At 54.3% G+C, this 18,250-nt stretch overlaps 1 protein-coding gene across 2 annotated transcripts in view; it reads right to left on the bottom strand.

The window, feature by feature from the left end:
• Nucleotides 1–208: 208 nt before the first annotated feature.
• rasa4 (RAS p21 protein activator 4) overlaps nucleotides 209–18,250 on the bottom strand; it is a 317,606-nt gene continuing 299,564 nt past the window's right edge. For both annotated transcript variants that reach the window (XM_059973035.1, XM_059973036.1), the window contains one exon: nucleotides 209–3,877. In XM_059973035.1, the coding sequence (XP_059829018.1) occupies nucleotides 3,750–3,877 (128 nt within the window). In that variant the 3' untranslated portion in view covers nucleotides 209–3,749. The remainder of the gene's footprint in view (nucleotides 3,878–18,250) is intronic.

Genomic DNA, 18,250 nt, shown 5'->3' with positions numbered 1-18,250 from the left:
GCGTTCCACCAGCATTTTGTGTGTGTTGCTTGAATTTCCAGCATCTTCAGATTTCCTCGTGTTTGCATCAATAAACGTGACTGGAGTCCTTTTTAGTTTTGAATTTTAATGTATGGGTTTCTTCTGTGGATAAAGTCCATGCCCAGCAGTAGACTCACAGCCAGAATAGGGGTGGGGAACAAAGTAAATGAAAACTCAGACGAAATAATACAATCAACAAGTTACTTTTTATTGTCTTAAACAGATTATAAAAGGTAAATTTACATGCATCTAGAACAATATCTCACAAATGTTCACAGAAAGTGAATCATTCATTACACCATGGTCAGTAAGTCAGGTGAGCAGATATGCCATTTAATTAAAGTGCCAGTGAGAACCAAGAGGCCTGGTAGGAGTACAGACACAATTAAATAAAACAGACTCCTTGTAGGTACATCTCTAGGTCTGGAAGAATCCCAGGACTTATTTCAAATCTGCTTAAAGTGGAACATCTCACTGGAATATTTTTCTTCTTCAACATTCCAGCCTCTATCAACCTCCACTTTCAAGATATATCTTGGGGAATTTGTACACATTATGAGCTGGTTTTAAACGTCTAGGAATGCAAAGGTGCTCAGTTTTTTCTCTGAGCAGAACATCGAATCTGAATATTGCTCAGAGGTGGGAGTATGAGACAAATGTTGTCCCCAGATGTCTCATTACAAATTTCTTCGACAGGATGATGAGCAACTGTTCAGTGAAATCAGAACTGTTGGGTGAGACACACTATTTCTCAATCCCTCTCCGCAGATGCTACCTGACCTGTTTCCAAAGTGTTCCCAAACCTTGGTTTTTAATTTAAAATTCCCAACATCAGAGTGCTGTTTCTATGATACACTGAAACGTGGAAGTGATGCCAGGAAGGCAATAGACCCCAGGATCTTGTGCCTCCCAGCCCAGCATTAACAGGCCCGCTGGTAAATGGATTCACTCAAAGATAACAAGGCAACACAAAAAGAACAGTAGTTGGAATACAACAGCTCAAAACAGAAAGTCCATCCTATGCTGACAGTATTGTAGTCATAAACAGCCCCTTCACAGATTGCTCCATCCAACCAGAACACCAAGGAGAGCCTCACCAAAATCACAAGGGATATAAAATGATGCTGTCTTTATTCCATAGGCAAACAGGCCACTACAAACCAACCAAATGCCCCATGTCTATATTTTCAGTGCCTATACCAGTAACTTTGGCAGTCAACGTCTGGGGCACTGCGTGTAAAGACTTTATTTCCAGCACAACCTGGAATCAGAGAGTAAGGAAGACCACTCACAACAGTAAGGACGACCCACCACTCTGCTCTTGAAGAGGGCAGCTCTTTACCCTGAACCTGCAACATCGCCAAGTCTCACTCATGTTGGTCTTGAACAACATTCACAAACTCCCAAAGCCAAATCACACCGAGTTTGTGGATATGGGAAATACACACAGATCACCACTGGAGGGAGTCCTTTCCCCACACAAGTTACAACCACTTCTCTCCAACAAATTGTTCCTCTGTTTCCGGATCCCACTCAAGTGATTGGCTCCTGGAAAGAGGAAGGACATCTTACACACAGATGGGAGATGTATCTCCGAACCCACGGAATAGTCTCCGAAGCACCAAGTCGTAGCATGGCTTAAGTGACTTCTTGAGCTAACCTCCACTAAACCTCTTGATGACTGGAAGGAAAGAATCATCCTCAAAGAACCTCATCAACTGACAGCCAATAAAATGTCCCCAAAGGACAAAGGGTTTTGGGTTACTCAGCCATCTGAAATTCTTGGTGAACCCTCCAAAACTTGCAAACTAATGACAGCTTCTGTTCTCAGGGGCTCACCTTCTAATTGGCTACAAACAAAAAGTCAGATGTAACTTGGTGAAATATCAAGCTTTAACCTTCAAGGAAGGTCTGGTCAAAGCTTGGTCACATGACTACAGGCCAGGGAAGATGTAACTATCAGCTCCTCAAGTGAGGTGTGAGGAATAGCCCAAATTGTGACTGGGCCTACCCAGGTCAGACCACTGGCCACATAATGGACTCCCTGTCAGACTCACTCTGGGCAATATCACAGCTAACCACAAAATATCTCTTTGCAACTTTCTACAACTCTGGTGAGGCCAATCTGGGGTATTGCGTACAGTTCTGGAAGCCCCACTATAGGAAGGGTGTTGAGAGGGTGCTGCCTGGTTTGGATCAAGAGAGGCTGGATAAACATGGGTTGTTTTCTCTGGAGTGGCAGAGGCTGATGGGAGATCTCACCGAGGTTTATAAAATTCTGAAGGGGTAGAAGTGTCTAATACCAGCGGGCATGCTTTGAAGGTGAAAGGAGGTAGGTTCAAGGGGGACGTGAGGGGTAAGTTTTGTGTCACGGATGCCTGGAAAACTCTGCCTAGTATGGTGGTGGAGGTAAATACATCAGAGGCTGTTAGGAGATATTTGGATGGGCACATGAATATGAGGAAGATGGAGGGATGTGGACATCGTGCAGGTAGGAGGGATTAGTGTTTGGGTGTTTTTGATTTGCTTTTTAGCTGGTACAGCACAACACTGTGGGCTGAATGGCCTGTTGCTGTGCTGTACTCTTCTGTGTTCCATCTTCTCTCTCCCTTGAACAGGTTACCAACTCCGTTACCGATATTAGTGAAAGCCAACTGCTGTGGCTTTCAGATGGTATTTAGAAAATGGTCATTAGGTGTATTGTGGACTCATATAAGAGAATTAGAAATTATTTACCAAGTTTTTCTTGCTGCAGAGGAACCCAGTGGAAGCTTTCTGTTTCAAAGTTAGATCCAGGGTTGGGAATATGCCATTGCATAGAATTTCCATTTAGTTTTATCATCTCTGGTGGATTTGGTCGAGCACTTATTTCCATTCCTAACTGACCTAAGGGTGGTGGTCAACCACCTTCTGGAACGGCCACTGTAAACGACGTGCGGTGATATTAGAGTTCTTGCGAGGCAGATACACTAACAAACCAAGCAAGAATTGAGGGGCCGTCAAGTTAGGATTGTGTTCTTCTCCCTGGTCTACGGGAGCTGAGGAGCCGGGATGCAAGACCTCAGGGGCAGGAAGGTTCGGTTAACAGGAACTCCCTCAATCCTGGCAATGAATGGGCTTTATTGTATTAACAAGACACAACAATTAAATAACTGTCCTTTTGCAGAGGAAAATAAGAGCCACCTAAACGGATGGTCGGTCTGGAATTTCGTAATGCTTGTAGCTGGATGGTGCCTCATTCCAACATGTGCGGCCACAGTTCTACTGGAAGAATGTACCTGGTGTTAGCTGGGTGGCCTCTTTATGCCGATTACAGAAAATCCAGTATCCATGCTGACAACGGTCTGGCGCCAAGATTCTTCAATTAGAAGCAACCTGCCATTCTGTACAGTGCAGCTAGAAGGTCAACCAATAGTCAGGAAACCAGATGTACCATTGGGTTAAGGGCAGAGATTGGTCAAAGCTGCAGTATTAGGATCTCTGTCAATATGAAATGAGATGTAAATACATTTACAAACAATTCAAATAGATTAATTACAGAAAGTACACATTTACATTTTTTTTTGCCAAGGACTATGTTTTGCATAATTCAAAACGGATTCGAAAGTCTGGGCCAGGTATTAGTGGAAGGAGATTGAAATACAACTGCAATGTAGTAATAAATGTATCTCATGTAACTGGAAACATTCGTCAGATCGACCGCAAGTACACCTCCGGCTTTGATAAAATTACGTGAGCAGTTCGACAGACATATTCTTGTTCATTGATGTCTCCCACTGGTCAAAGTTTCGGTGAGCCCGCTCCAGATCCTGGATGATTTGGTAAAGTTTGTTGGGGATGTCCGTCGTATTGGTCTCTGCAAAAGAGAGTCAGCTTAGAAAGGAGCACTGATCTGGTACTCATAGCAAGGGAATGACATGTAACCACCCGCTCTGCCCACCGTTAGCCATCATTTCCCCAATGGAATCCGGACATCAGGCTGCTCGCTAACACCTTGAGAGGCCTAATGTGCTTTATAGGTCCAAATGAAATTGGCCTGGTAGATTTGGCGGTGCAGATTGAACCAGGCCACTCCATTGCTTTGCTTGACAGAATGGCATCCTAAACCAGGGCACAGCGGCTCCCAATGTCGTCGGTGTCCCACTCATTCTGACATCTACATGAGAGATGCCTTCCTCCATTCCCTGTTTGCATCCTCTGTGTGCTCAGCTATGATGAACAAGTGAGATGCTGGTCTTCTCACTGTAGCTCAGACTTGGATGGCACTTTGTGAACCTGGAGCAGGATGCCCTACGATCTGGTCCCGTGAGTCTGCCCAGACAGTCAGTGCCACAACGGACCTGATCAGACCTCAACTTCACTTTCTCGGTTGCTCCCATAAAACCCTGACTCTCCTACAGATTGAAGATCGACCTCAGCAGTGGAGATGTTCAGTGTTTCAGCCACAGCATTTCTCTGGGAAGTAATCACAACTCCTGATCATCTAACATTTGTCAAACGTCTTCACGGTATCACCTTAGAATTTACCTTTTATTAAAATCATCTCCTAAGTTCTAAAAATTTTTTTTAACCTGCTCAAATTTGCCCCATCAAACAATCCTTCATAATAGAAGCCCCAAAAGCAAGTAAATTATTCCTTAACTAAGTAAACCAATATTCTGCATGTTTTTTATATATGCAGCCTTGTCAAACCCTGGGCAGTACACTTATCTGAATTTTACTGCAGGACCAGAAGACTTTACTGCTATTAATATCTCAATATTTTCAGTTCACTGACTTTAGAAGATGCAGTAAGACAATTCATACTGAGTCAAAAGTTCATTGGTGAACTGGACATCTTCCAACTTGCTTGGTCCCTGTTCCCAAACACACTTCCAGTCTGGTGACCCCGTTCCCAAACACTCTTCCAGTCTGGTGACCCCGTTCCCAAACACTCTTACAGTCTGGTGACCCTGTTCCCAAACACCCCTCCAGTCACTGGTGACCCCAGTCCCAAACACTCTTCCAGTCTGGTGACCCCAGTCCCAAACACTCTTCCAGTCTGGTGACCCCATTCCCAAACACCCCTCCAGTCACTGGAGACCCCGTTCCCTAACACTCTTCCAGTCTGGAGACCCCGTGCCCAAACACTCTTCCAGTCTGGTGACCCCGTTCCCAAACACCCTTCCAGTCTGGTGACCCTGTTCCCAAACACCCCTCCAGTCTATGGTGACCCCGTTCCCAAACACTCTTCCAGTCTGGTGACCCCGTTCCCAAACACTCCTCCAGTCTGGTGACCCCGTTCCCAAACACTCTTCCAGTCTGGTGACCCCAGTCCCAAACACTCTTCCAGTCTGGTGACCCCAGTCCCAAACACCCCTCCAGTCTCTGGTGACCCTGTTCCCAAACACTCTTCCAGTCTGGTGACCCCGTTCCCAAACACTCTTCCAGTCTGGTGACCCCGTTCCCAAACACCCCTCCAGTCTCTGGTGACCCCGTTCCCAAACACTCTTCCAGTCTCTGGTGACCCCGTTCCCAAACACTCTTCCAGTCTCTGGTGACCCCGTTCCCAAACACCCCTCCAGTCTCTGGTGACCCCGTTCCCAAACACTCTTCCAGTCTGGTGACCCCGTTCCCAAACACCCCTCCAGTCTCTGGTGACCCTGTTCCCAAACACTCTTCCAGTCTGGTGACCCCGTTCCCAAACACCCCTCCAGTCTCTGGTGACCCGGTTCCCAAACACTCTTCCAGTCTGGTGACCCCGTTCCCAAACACTCTTCCAGTCTGGTGACCCCGTTCCCAAACACCCCTCCAGTCTCTGGTGACCCCGTTCCCAAACACTCTTCCAGTCTCTGGTGACCCCGTTCCCAAACAACCCTCCAGTCTCTGGTGACCCCGTTCCCAAACACTCCTCCAGTCTGGTGACCCCGTTCCCAAACACTCTTCCAGTCTGGTGACCCCGTTCCCAAACACCCCTCCAGTCTCTGGTGACCCCGTTCCCAAACACTCTTCCAGTCTCTGGTGACCCCGTTCCCAAACAACCCTCCAGTCTCTGGTGACCCCGTTCCCAAACACTCTTCCAGTCTCTGGTGACCCCGTTCCCAAACACCCCTCCAGTCTGGTGACCCTGTTCCCAAACACCCTTCCAGTCTGGTGACCCCGTTCCCAAACACCCCTCCAGTCTCTGGTGACCCCGTTCCCAAACACCCCTCCAGTCTGGTGACCCTGTTCCCAAACACCCTTCCAGTCTGGTGACCCCGTTCCCAAACACCCCTCCAGTCTCTGGTGACCCCGTTCCCAAACACCCCTCCAGTCTGGTGACCCTGTTCCCAAACACCCTTCCAGTCTGGTGACCCCGTTCCCAAACACCCCTCCAGTCTGGTGACACTGTTCCCAAACACTCTTCCAGTCTCTGGTGACCCCGTTCCCAAACACCCTTACAGTCTGGTGACCCCGTTCCCAAACACTCTTCCAGTCTCTGGTGACCCCGTTCCCAATCACCCTTACAGTCTGGTGACCCCGTTCCCTAACACTCCTCCAGTCTGGTGACCCTGTTCCCAAACACCCTTCCAGTCTGGTGACCCCGTTCCCAAACACTCTTCCAGTCTGGTGACCCTGTTCCCAAACACCCCTCCAGTCTCTGGTGACCCTGTTCCAAAACACTCTTCCAGTCTGGTGACCCCGTTCCCAAACACCCCTCCAGTCTCTGGTGACCCCGTTCCCAAACACTCCTCCAGTCTGGTGACCCCGTTCCCAAACACTCTTCCAGTCTGGTGACCCAGTTCCCAAACACTCCTCCAGTCTGGTGACCCCGTTCCCAAACACCCTTCCAGTCTCTGGTGACCCTGTTCCTAAACACCCCTCCAGTCTCTGGTGACCCCGTTCCCAAACACTCTTCCAGTCTCTGGTGACCCCGTTCCCAAACACTCTTCCAGTCTCTGGTGACCCCGTTCCCAAACACCCCTCCAGTCTCTGGTGACCCCGTTCCCAAACACCCTTCCAGTCTGGTGACCCCAGTCCCAAACACCCCTCCAGTCTCTGGTGACCCTGTTCCCAAACACCCTTCCAGTCTCTGGTGACCCGATCCCAAACACCCCTCCAGTCTCTGGTGACCCCGTTCCCAAACACTCCTCCAGTCTCTGGTGACCCCGTTCCCAAACACCCCTCCAGTCTGGTGACCCCGTTCCCAAACACCCTTCCAGTCTGGTGACCCCGTTCCCAAACACTCTTCCAGTCACTGGTGACCCCGTTCCCAAACACCCCTCCAGTCTCTGGTGACCCCGTTCCCAAACAACCCTCCAGTCTCTGGTGACCCCGTTCCCAAACTCTCTTCCAGTCTGGTGACCCCGTTCCCAAACACTCTTCCAGTTGGTGACCCTGTTCCCAAACACCCCTCCAGTCACTGGTGACCCCAGTCCCAAACACTCTTCCAGTCTGGTGACCCCGTTCCCAAACACCCCTCCAGTCACTGGTGACCCCGTTCCCTAACACTCTTCCAGTCTGGTGACCCCGTTCCCAAACACTCTTCCAGTCTCTGGTGACCCCGTTCCCAAACACCCTTCCAGTCTGGTGACCCCGTTCCCAAACACTCCTCCAGTCTGGTGACCCCGTTCCCAAACACCCCTTCAGTCTGGTGACCCCGTTCCCAAACACCCTTCCAGTCTGGTGACCCCGTTCCCAAACACTCTTCCAGTCTGGTGACCCCGTTCCCAAACACTCTTACAGTCTGGTGACCCTGTTCCCAAACACCCCTCCAGTCACTGGTGACCCCAGTCCCAAACACTCTTCCAGTCTGGTGACCCCAGTCCCAAACACTCTTCCAGTCTGGTGACCCCATTCCCAAACACCCCTCCAGTCACTGGAGACCCCGTTCCCTAACACTCTTCCAGTCTGGAGACCCCGTGCCCAAACACTCTTCCAGTCTGGTGACCCCGTTCCCAAACACCCTTCCAGTCTGGTGACCCTGTTCCCAAACACCCCTCCAGTCTCTGGTGACCCCGTTCCCAAACACTCTTCCAGTCTGGTGACCCCGTTCCCAAACACTCCTCCAGTCTGGTGACCCCGTTCCCAAACACTCTTCCAGTCTGGTGACCCCAGTCCCAAACACTCTTCCAGTCTGGTGACCCCAGTCCCAAACACCCCTCCAGTCTCTGGTGACCCTGTTCCCAAACACTCTTCCAGTCTGGTGACCCCGTTCCCAAACACTCTTCCAGTCTGGTGACCCCATTCCCAAACACCCCTCCAGTCTCTGGTGACCCCGTTCCCAAACACTCTTCCAGTCTCTGGTGACCCCGTTCCCAAACACTCTTCCAGTCTCTGGTGACCCCGTTCCCAAACACCCCTCCAGTCTCTGGTGACCCCGTTCCCAAACACTCTTCCAGTCTGGTGACCCCGTTCCCAAACACCCCTCCAGTCTCTGGTGACCCCGTTCCCAAACACTCTTCCAGTCTGGTGACCCCGTTCCCAAACACCCCTCCAGTCTCTGGTGACCCGGTTCCCAAACACTCTTCCAGTCTGGTGACCCCGTTCCCAAACACTCTTCCAGTCTGGTGACCCCGTTCCCAAACACCCCTCCAGTCTCTGGTGACCCCGTTCCCAAACACTCTTCCAGTCTCTGGTGACCCCGTTCCCAAACAACCCTCCAGTCTCTGGTGACCCCGTTCCCAAACACTCCTCCAGTCTGGTGACCCCGTTCCCAAACACTCCTCCAGTCTGGTGACCCCGTTCCCAAACACCCCTCCAGTCTCTGGTGACCCCGTTCCCAAACACCCCTCCAGTCTCTGGTGACCCCGTTCCCAAACACCCCTCCAGTCTGGTGACCCTGTTCCCAAACACCCATCCAGTCTGGTGACCCTGTTCCCAAACACCCCTCCAGTCTCTGGTGACCCTGTTCCCAAACACCCCTCCAGTCTGGTGACCCCGTTCCCAAACACCCCTCCAGTCTCTGGTGACCCCGTTCCCAAACACTCTTCCAGTCTCTGGTGACCCCGTTCCCAAACACCCCTCCAGTCTGGTGACCCTGTTCCCAAACACCCTTCCAGTCTGGTGACCCCGTTCCCAAACACCCCTCCAGTCTCTGGTGACCCCGTTCCCAAACACCCCTCCAGTCTGGTGACCCTGTTCCCAAACACCCTTCCAGTCTGGTGACCCCGTTCCCAAACACCCCTCCAGTCTCTGGTGACCCCGTTCCCAAACACCCCTCCAGTCTGGTGACCCTGTTCCCAAACACCCTTCCAGTCTGGTGACCCCGTTCCCAAACACCCCTCCAGTCTGGTGACACTGTTCCCAAACACTCTTCCAGTCTCTGGTGACCCCGTTCCCAAACACCCTTACAGTCTGGTGACCCCGTTCCCAAACACTCTTCCAGTCTCTGGTGACCCCGTTCCCAATCACCCTTACAGTCTGGTGACCCCGTTCCCTAACACTCCTCCAGTCTGGTGACCCTGTTCCCAAACACCCTTCCAGTCTGGTGACCCCGTTCCCAAACACTCTTCCAGTCTGGTGACCCTGTTCCCAAACACCCCTCCAGTCTCTGGTGACCCTGTTCCAAAACACTCTTCCAGTCTGGTGACCCCGTTCCCAAACACCCCTCCAGTCTCTGGTGACCCCGTTCCCAAACACTCCTCCAGTCTGGTGACCCCGTTCCCAAACACTCTTCCAGTCTGGTGACCCAGTTCCCAAACACTCCTCCAGTCTGGTGACCCCGTTCCCAAACACCCTTCCAGTCTCTGGTGACCCTGTTCCTAAACACCCCTCCAGTCTCTGGTGACCCCGTTCCCAAACACTCTTCCAGTCTCTGGTGACCCCGTTCCCAAACACTCTTCCAGTCTCTGGTGACCCCGTTCCCAAACACCCCTCCAGTCTCTGGTGACCCCGTTCCCAAACACCCTTCCAGTCTGGTGACCCCAGTCCCAAACACCCCTCCAGTCTCTGGTGACCCTGTTCCCAAACACCCTTCCAGTCTCTGGTGACCCCGATCCCAAACACCCCTCCAGTCTCTGGTGACCCCGTTCCCAAACACTCCTCCAGTCTCTGGTGACCCCGTTCCCAAACACCCCTCCAGTCTGGTGACCCCGTTCCCAAACACCCTTCCAGTCTGGTGACCCCGTTCCCAAACACTCTTCCAGTCACTGGTGACCCCGTTCCCAAACACCCCTCCAGTCTCTGGTGACCCCGTTCCCAAACAACCCTCCAGTCTCTGGTGACCCCGTTCCCAAACTCTCTTCCAGTCTGGTGACCCCGTTCCCAAACACTCTTCCAGTTGGTGACCCTGTTCCCAAACACCCCTCCAGTCACTGGTGACCCCAGTCCCAAACACTCTTCCAGTCTGGTGACCCCGTTCCCAAACACCCCTCCAGTCACTGGTGACCCCGTTCCCTAACACTCTTCCAGTCTGGTGACCCCGTTCCCAAACACTCTTCCAGTCTCTGGTGACCCCGTTCCCAAACACCCTTCCAGTCTGGTGACCCCGTTCCCAAACACTCCTCCAGTCTGGTGACCCCGTTCCCAAACACCCCTTCAGTCTGGTGACCCCGTTCCCAAACACCCTTCCAGTCTGGTGACCCCGTTCCCAAACACTCTTCCAGTCTGGTGACCCCGTTCCCAAACACTCTTCCAGTCTCTGCTGACCCCGTTCCCAAACACCCTTCCAGTCTGGTGACCCCGTTCCCAAACACTCTTCCAGTCACTGGTGACCCCGTTCCCAAACACCCCTCCAGTCTGGTGACCCCGTTCCCAAACACTCTTCCAGTCTCTGGTGACCCCGTTCCCAAACACCCTTCCAGTCTGGTGAACCCGTTCCCAAACACTCTTCCAGTCTCTGGTGACCCCGTTCCCAAACACCCTTCCAGTCTGGTGACCCCGTTCCCAAACACTCTTCCAGTCTGGTGACCCCGTTCCCAAACACTCTTCTAGTCTCTGGTGACCCCGTTCCCAAACACCCTTCCAGTCTGGTGACCCCGTTCCCAAACACTCTTCCTGTCTCTGGTGACCCCGTTCCCAAACACCCTTCCAGTCTGGTGACCCCGTTCCCAAACACTCTTCCAGTCTGGTGACCCCGTTCCCAAACACCCCTCCAGTCTCTGGTGATCCTGTTCCCAAACACTCTTCCAGTCTGGTGACCCCGTTCCCAAACACCCCTCCAGTCTCTGGTGACCCCGTTCCCAAACACCCCTCCAGTCTCTGGTGACCCCGTTCCCAAACACTCCTCCAGTCTGGTGACCCCGTTCCCAAACACTCTTCCAGTCTCTGGTGACCCCGTTCCCAAACAACCCTCCAGTCTCTGGTGACCCCGTTCCCAAACACTCCTCCAGTCTGGTGACCCCGTTCCCAAACACTCCTCCAGTCTGGTGACCCCGTTCCCAAACACCCCTCCAGTCTCTGGTGACCCCGTTCCCAAACACCCCTCCAGTCTCTGGTGACCCCGTTCCCAAACACCCCTCCAGTCTGGTGACCCTGTTCCCAAACACCCATCCAGTCTGGTGACCCTGTTCCCAAACACCCCTCCAGTCTCTGGTGACCCTGTTCCCAAACACCCCTCCAGTCTGGTGACCCCGTTCCCAAACACCCCTCCAGTCTCTGGTGACCCCGTTCCCAAACACTCTTCCAGTCTCTGGTGACCCCGTTCCCAAACACCCCTCCAGTCTGGTGACCCTGTTCCCAAACACCCTTCCAGTCTGGTGACCCCGTTCCCAAACACCCCTCCAGTCTCTGGTGACCCCGTTCCCAAACACCCCTCCAGTCTGGTGACCCTGTTCCCAAACACCCTTCCAGTCTGGTGACCCCGTTCCCAAACACCCCTCCAGTCTCTGGTGACCCCGTTCCCAAACACCCCTCCAGTCTGGTGACCCTGTTCCCAAACACCCTTCCAGTCTGGTGACCCCGTTCCCAAACACCCCTCCAGTCTGGTGACACTGTTCCCAAACACTCTTCCAGTCTCTGGTGACCCCGTTCCCAAACACCCTTACAGTCTGGTGACCCCGTTCCCAAACACTCTTCCAGTCTCTGGTGACCCCGTTCCCAATCACCCTTACAGTCTGGTGACCCCGTTCCCTAACACTCCTCCAGTCTGGTGACCCTGTTCCCAAACACCCTTCCAGTCTGGTGACCCCGTTCCCAAACACTCTTCCAGTCTGGTGACCCTGTTCCCAAACACCCCTCCAGTCTCTGGTGACCCTGTTCCAAAACACTCTTCCAGTCTGGTGACCCCGTTCCCAAACACCCCTCCAGTCTCTGGTGACCCCGTTCCCAAACACTCCTCCAGTCTGGTGACCCCGTTCCCAAACACTCTTCCAGTCTGGTGACCCAGTTCCCAAACACTCCTCCAGTCTGGTGACCCCGTTCCCAAACACCCTTCCAGTCTCTGGTGACCCTGTTCCTAAACACCCCTCCAGTCTCTGGTGACCCCGTTCCCAAACACTCTTCCAGTCTCTGGTGACCCCGTTCCCAAACACTCTTCCAGTCTCTGGTGACCCCGTTCCCAAACACCCCTCCAGTCTCTGGTGACCCCGTTCCCAAACACCCTTCCAGTCTGGTGACCCCAGTCCCAAACACCCCTCCAGTCTCTGGTGACCCTGTTCCCAAACACCCTTCCAGTCTCTGGTGACCCGATCCCAAACACCCCTCCAGTCTCTGGTGACCCCGTTCCCAAACACTCCTCCAGTCTCTGGTGACCCCGTTCCCAAACACCCCTCCAGTCTGGTGACCCCGTTCCCAAACACCCTTCCAGTCTGGTGACCCCGTTCCCAAACACTCTTCCAGTCACTGGTGACCCCGTTCCCAAACACCCCTCCAGTCTCTGGTGACCCCGTTCCCAAACAACCCTCCAGTCTCTGGTGACCCCGTTCCCAAACTCTCTTCCAGTCTGGTGACCCCGTTCCCAAACACTCTTCCAGTTGGTGACCCTGTTCCCAAACACCCCTCCAGTCACTGGTGACCCCAGTCCCAAACACTCTTCCAGTCTGGTGACCCCGTTCCCAAACACCCCTCCAGTCACTGGTGACCCCGTTCCCTAACACTCTTCCAGTCTGGTGACCCCGTTCCCAAACACTCTTCCAGTCTCTGGTGACCCCGTTCCCAAACACCCTTCCAGTCTGGTGACCCCGTTCCCAAACACTCCTCCAGTCTGGTGACCCCGTTCCCAAACACCCCTTCAGTCTGGTGACCCCGTTCCCAAACACCCTTCCAGTCTGGTGACCCCGTTCCCAAACACTCTTCCAGTCTGGTGACCCCGTTCCCAAACACTCTTACAGTCTGGTGACCCTGTTCCCAAACACCCCTCCAGTCACTGGTGACCCCAGTCCCAAACACTCTTCCAGTCTGGTGACCCCAGTCCCAAACACTCTTCCAGTCTGGTGACCCCATTCCCAAACACCCCTCCAGTCACTGGAGACCCCGTTCCCTAACACTCTTCCAGTCTGGAGACCCCGTGCCCAAACACTCTTCCAGTCTGGTGACCCCGTTCCCAAACACCCTTCCAGTCTGGTGACCCTGTTCCCAAACACCCCTCCAGTCTCTGGTGACCCCGTTCCCAAACACTCTTCCAGTCTGGTGACCCCGTTCCCAAACACTCCTCCAGTCTGGTGACCCCGTTCCCAAACACTCTTCCAGTCTGGTGACCCCAGTCCCAAACACTCTTCCAGTCTGGTGACCCCAGTCCCAAACACCCCTCCAGTCTCTGGTGACCCTGTTCCCAAACACTCTTCCAGTCTGGTGACCCCGTTCCCAAACACTCTTCCAGTCTGGTGACCCCGTTCCCAAACACCCCTCCAGTCTCTGGTGACCCCGTTCCCAAACACTCTTCCAGTCTCTGGTGACCCCGTTCCCAAACACTCTTCCAGTCTCTGGTGACCCCGTTCCCAAACACCCCTCCAGTCTCTGGTGACCCCGTTCCCAAACACTCTTCCAGTCTGGTGACCCCGTTCCCAAACACCCCTCCAGTCTCTGGTGACCCCGTTCCCAAACACTCTTCCAGTCTGGTGACCCCGTTCCCAAACACCCCTCCAGTCTCTGGTGACCCGGTTCCCAAACACTCTTCCAGTCTGGTGACCCCGTTCCCAAACACTCTTCCAGTCTGGTGACCCCGTTCCCAAACACCCCTCCAGTCTCTGGTGACCCCGTTCCCAAACACTCTTCCAGTCTCTGGTGACCCCGTTCCCAAACAACCCTCCAGTCTCTGGTGACCCCGTTCCCAAACACTCCTCCAGTCTGGTGACCCCGTTCCCAAACACTCCTCCAGTCTGGTGACCCCGTTCCCAAACACCCCTCCAGTCTCTGGTGACCCCGTTCCCAAACACCCCTCCAGTCTCTGGTGACCCCGTTCCCAAACACCCCTCCAGTCTGGTGACCCTGTTCCCAAACACCCATCCAGTCTGGTGACCCTGTTCCCAAACACCCCTCCAGTCTCTGGTGACCCTGTTCCCAAACACCCCTCCAGTCTGGTGACCCCGTTCCCAAACACCCCTCCAGTCTCTGGTGACCCCGTTCCCAAACACTCTTCCAGTCTCTGGTGACCCCGTTCCCAAACACCCCTCCAGTCTGGTGACCCTGTTCCCAAACACCCTTCCAGTCTGGTGACCCCGTTCCCAAACACCCCTCCAGTCTCTGGTGACCCCGTTCCCAAACACCCCTCCAGTCTGGTGACCCTGTTCCCAAACACCCTTCCAGTCTGGTGACCCCGTTCCCAAACACCCCTCCAGTCTCTGGTGACCCCGTTCCCAAACACCCCTCCAGTCTGGTGACCCTGTTCCCAAACACCCTTCCAGTCTGGTGACCCCGTTCCCAAACACCCCTCCAGTCTGGTGACACTGTTCCCAAACACTCTTCCAGTCTCTGGTGACCCCGTTCCCAAACACCCTTACAGTCTGGTGACCCCGTTCCCAAACACTCTTCCAGTCTCTGGTGACCCCGTTCCCAATCACCCTTACAGTCTGGTGACCCCGTTCCCTAACACTCCTCCAGTCTGGTGACCCTGTTCCCAAACACCCTTCCAGTCTGGTGACCCCGTTCCCAAACACTCTTCCAGTCTGGTGACCCTGTTCCCAAACACCCCTCCAGTCTCTGGTGACCCTGTTCCAAAACACTCTTCCAGTCTGGTGACCCCGTTCCCAAACACCCCTCCAGTCTCTGGTGACCCCGTTCCCAAACACTCCTCCAGTCTGGTGACCCCGTTCCCAAACACTCTTCCAGTCTGGTGACCCAGTTCCCAAACACTCCTCCAGTCTGGTGACCCCGTTCCCAAACACCCTTCCAGTCTCTGGTGACCCTGTTCCTAAACACCCCTCCAGTCTCTGGTGACCCCGTTCCCAAACACTCTTCCAGTCTCTGGTGACCCCGTTCCCAAACACTCTTCCAGTCTCTGGTGACCCCGTTCCCAAACACCCCTCCAGTCTCTGGTGACCCCGTTCCCAAACACCCTTCCAGTCTGGTGACCCCAGTCCCAAACACCCCTCCAGTCTCTGGTGACCCTGTTCCCAAACACCCTTCCAGTCTCTGGTGACCCCGATCCCAAACACCCCTCCAGTCTCTGGTGACCCCGTTCCCAAACACTCCTCCAGTCTCTGGTGACCCCGTTCCCAAACACCCCTCCAGTCTGGTGACCCCGTTCCCAAACACCCTTCCAGTCTGGTGACCCCGTTCCCAAACACTCTTCCAGTCACTGGTGACCCCGTTCCCAAACACCCCTCCAGTCTCTGGTGACCCCGTTCCCAAACAACCCTCCAGTCTCTGGTGACCCCGTTCCCAAACTCTCTTCCAGTCTGGTGACCCCGTTCCCAAACACTCTTCCAGTTGGTGACCCTGTTCCCAAACACCCCTCCAGTCACTGGTGACCCCAGTCCCAAACACTCTTCCAGTCTGGTGACCCCGTTCCCAAACACCCCTCCAGTCACTGGTGACCCCGTTCCCTAACACTCTTCCAGTCTGGTGACCCCGTTCCCAAACACCCCTTCAGTCTGGTGACCCCGTTCCCAAACACCCTTCCAGTCTGGTGACCCCGTTCCCAAACACTCTTCCAGTCTGGTGACCCCGTTCCCAAACACTCTTCCAGTCTCTGCTGACCCCGTTCCCAAACACCCTTCCAGTCTGGTGACCCCGTTCCCAAACACTCTTCCAGTCACTGGTGACCCCGTTCCCAAACACCCCTCCAGTCTGGTGACCCCGTTCCCAAACACTCTTCCAGTCTCTGGTGACCCCGTTCCCAAACACCCTTCCAGTCTGGTGAACCCGTTCCCAAACACTCTTCCAGTCTCTGGTGACCCCGTTCCCAAACACCCTTCCAGTCTGGTGACCCCGTTCCCAAACACTCTTCCAGTCTGGTGACCCCGTTCCCAAACACTCTTCTAGTCTCTGGTGACCCCGTTCCCAAACACCCTTCCAGTCTGGTGACCCCGTTCCCAAACACTCTTCCTGTCTCTGGTGACCCCGTTCCCAAACACCCTTCCAGTCTGGTGACCCCGTTCCCAAACACTCTTCCAGTCTGGTGACCCCGTTCCCAAACACCCCTCCAGTCTCTGGTGATCCTGTTCCCAAACACTCTTCCAGTCTGGTGACCCCGTTCCCAAACACCCCTCCAGTCTCTGGTGACCCCGTTCCCAAACACCCCTCCAGTCTCTGGTGACCCCGTTCCCAAACACCCTTCCAGTCTGGTGACCCTGTTCCCAAACACCCCTCCAGTCTCTGGTGACCCCGTTCCCAAACACTCTTCCAGTCTGGTGACCCCGTTCCCAAACACTCCTCCAGTCTGGTGACCCCGTTCCCAAACACTCTTCCAGTCTGGTGACCCCAGTCCCAAACACTCTTCCAGTCTGGTGACCCCAGTCCCAAACACCCCTCCAGTCTCTGGTGACCCTGTTCCCAAACACTCTTCCAGTCTGGTGACCCCGTTCCCAAACACTCTTCCAGTCTGGTGACCCCATTCCCAAACACCCCTCCAGTCTCTGGTGACCCCGTTCCCAAACACTCTTCCAGTCTCTGGTGACCCCGTTCCCAAACACTCTTCCAGTCTCTGGTGACCCCGTTCCCAAACACCCCTCCAGTCTCTGGTGACCCCGTTCCCAAACACTCTTCCAGTCTGGTGACCCCGTTCCCAAACACCCCTCCAGTCTCTGGTGACCCCGTTCCCAAACACTCTTCCAGTCTGGTGACCCCGTTCCCAAACACCCCTCCAGTCTCTGGTGACCCGGTTCCCAAACACTCTTCCAGTCTGGTGACCCCGTTCCCAAACACTCTTCCAGTCTGGTGACCCCGTTCCCAAACACCCCTCCAGTCTCTGGTGACCCCGTTCCCAAACACTCTTCCAGTCTCTGGTGACCCCGTTCCCAAACAACCCTCCAGTCTCTGGTGACCCCGTTCCCAAACACTCCTCCAGTCTGGTGACCCCGTTCCCAAACACTCCTCCAGTCTGGTGACCCCGTTCCCAAACACCCCTCCAGTCTCTGGTGACCCCGTTCCCAAACACCCCTCCAGTCTCTGGTGACCCCGTTCCCAAACACCCCTCCAGTCTGGTGACCCTGTTCCCAAACACCCATCCAGTCTGGTGACCCTGTTCCCAAACACCCCTCCAGTCTCTGGTGACCCTGTTCCCAAACACCCCTCCAGTCTGGTGACCCCGTTCCCAAACACCCCTCCAGTCTCTGGTGACCCCGTTCCCAAACACTCTTCCAGTCTCTGGTGACCCCGTTCCCAAACACCCCTCCAGTCTGGTGACCCTGTTCCCAAACACCCTTCCAGTCTGGTGACCCCGTTCCCAAACACCCCTCCAGTCTCTGGTGACCCCGTTCCCAAACACCCCTCCAGTCTGGTGACCCTGTTCCCAAACACCCTTCCAGTCTGGTGACCCCGTTCCCAAACACCCCTCCAGTCTCTGGTGACCCCGTTCCCAAACACCCCTCCAGTCTGGTGACCCTGTTCCCAAACACCCTTCCAGTCTGGTGACCCCGTTCCCAAACACCCCTCCAGTCTGGTGACACTGTTCCCAAACACTCTTCCAGTCTCTGGTGACCCCGTTCCCAAACACCCTTACAGTCTGGTGACCCCGTTCCCAAACACTCTTCCAGTCTCTGGTGACCCCGTTCCCAATCACCCTTACAGTCTGGTGACCCCGTTCCCTAACACTCCTCCAGTCTGGTGACCCTGTTCCCAAACACCCTTCCAGTCTGGTGACCCCGTTCCCAAACACTCTTCCAGTCTGGTGACCCTGTTCCCAAACACCCCTCCAGTCTCTGGTGACCCTGTTCCAAAACACTCTTCCAGT

Source organism: Hypanus sabinus, chromosome 6 (assembly GCF_030144855.1).
Source record: "Hypanus sabinus isolate sHypSab1 chromosome 6, sHypSab1.hap1, whole genome shotgun sequence".
NCBI lineage: Eukaryota > Metazoa > Chordata > Chondrichthyes > Myliobatiformes > Dasyatidae > Hypanus > Hypanus sabinus.
Note: the sequence above shows the minus strand (reverse complement) of the source record. Positions and strands in the feature narration are given on the sequence as shown.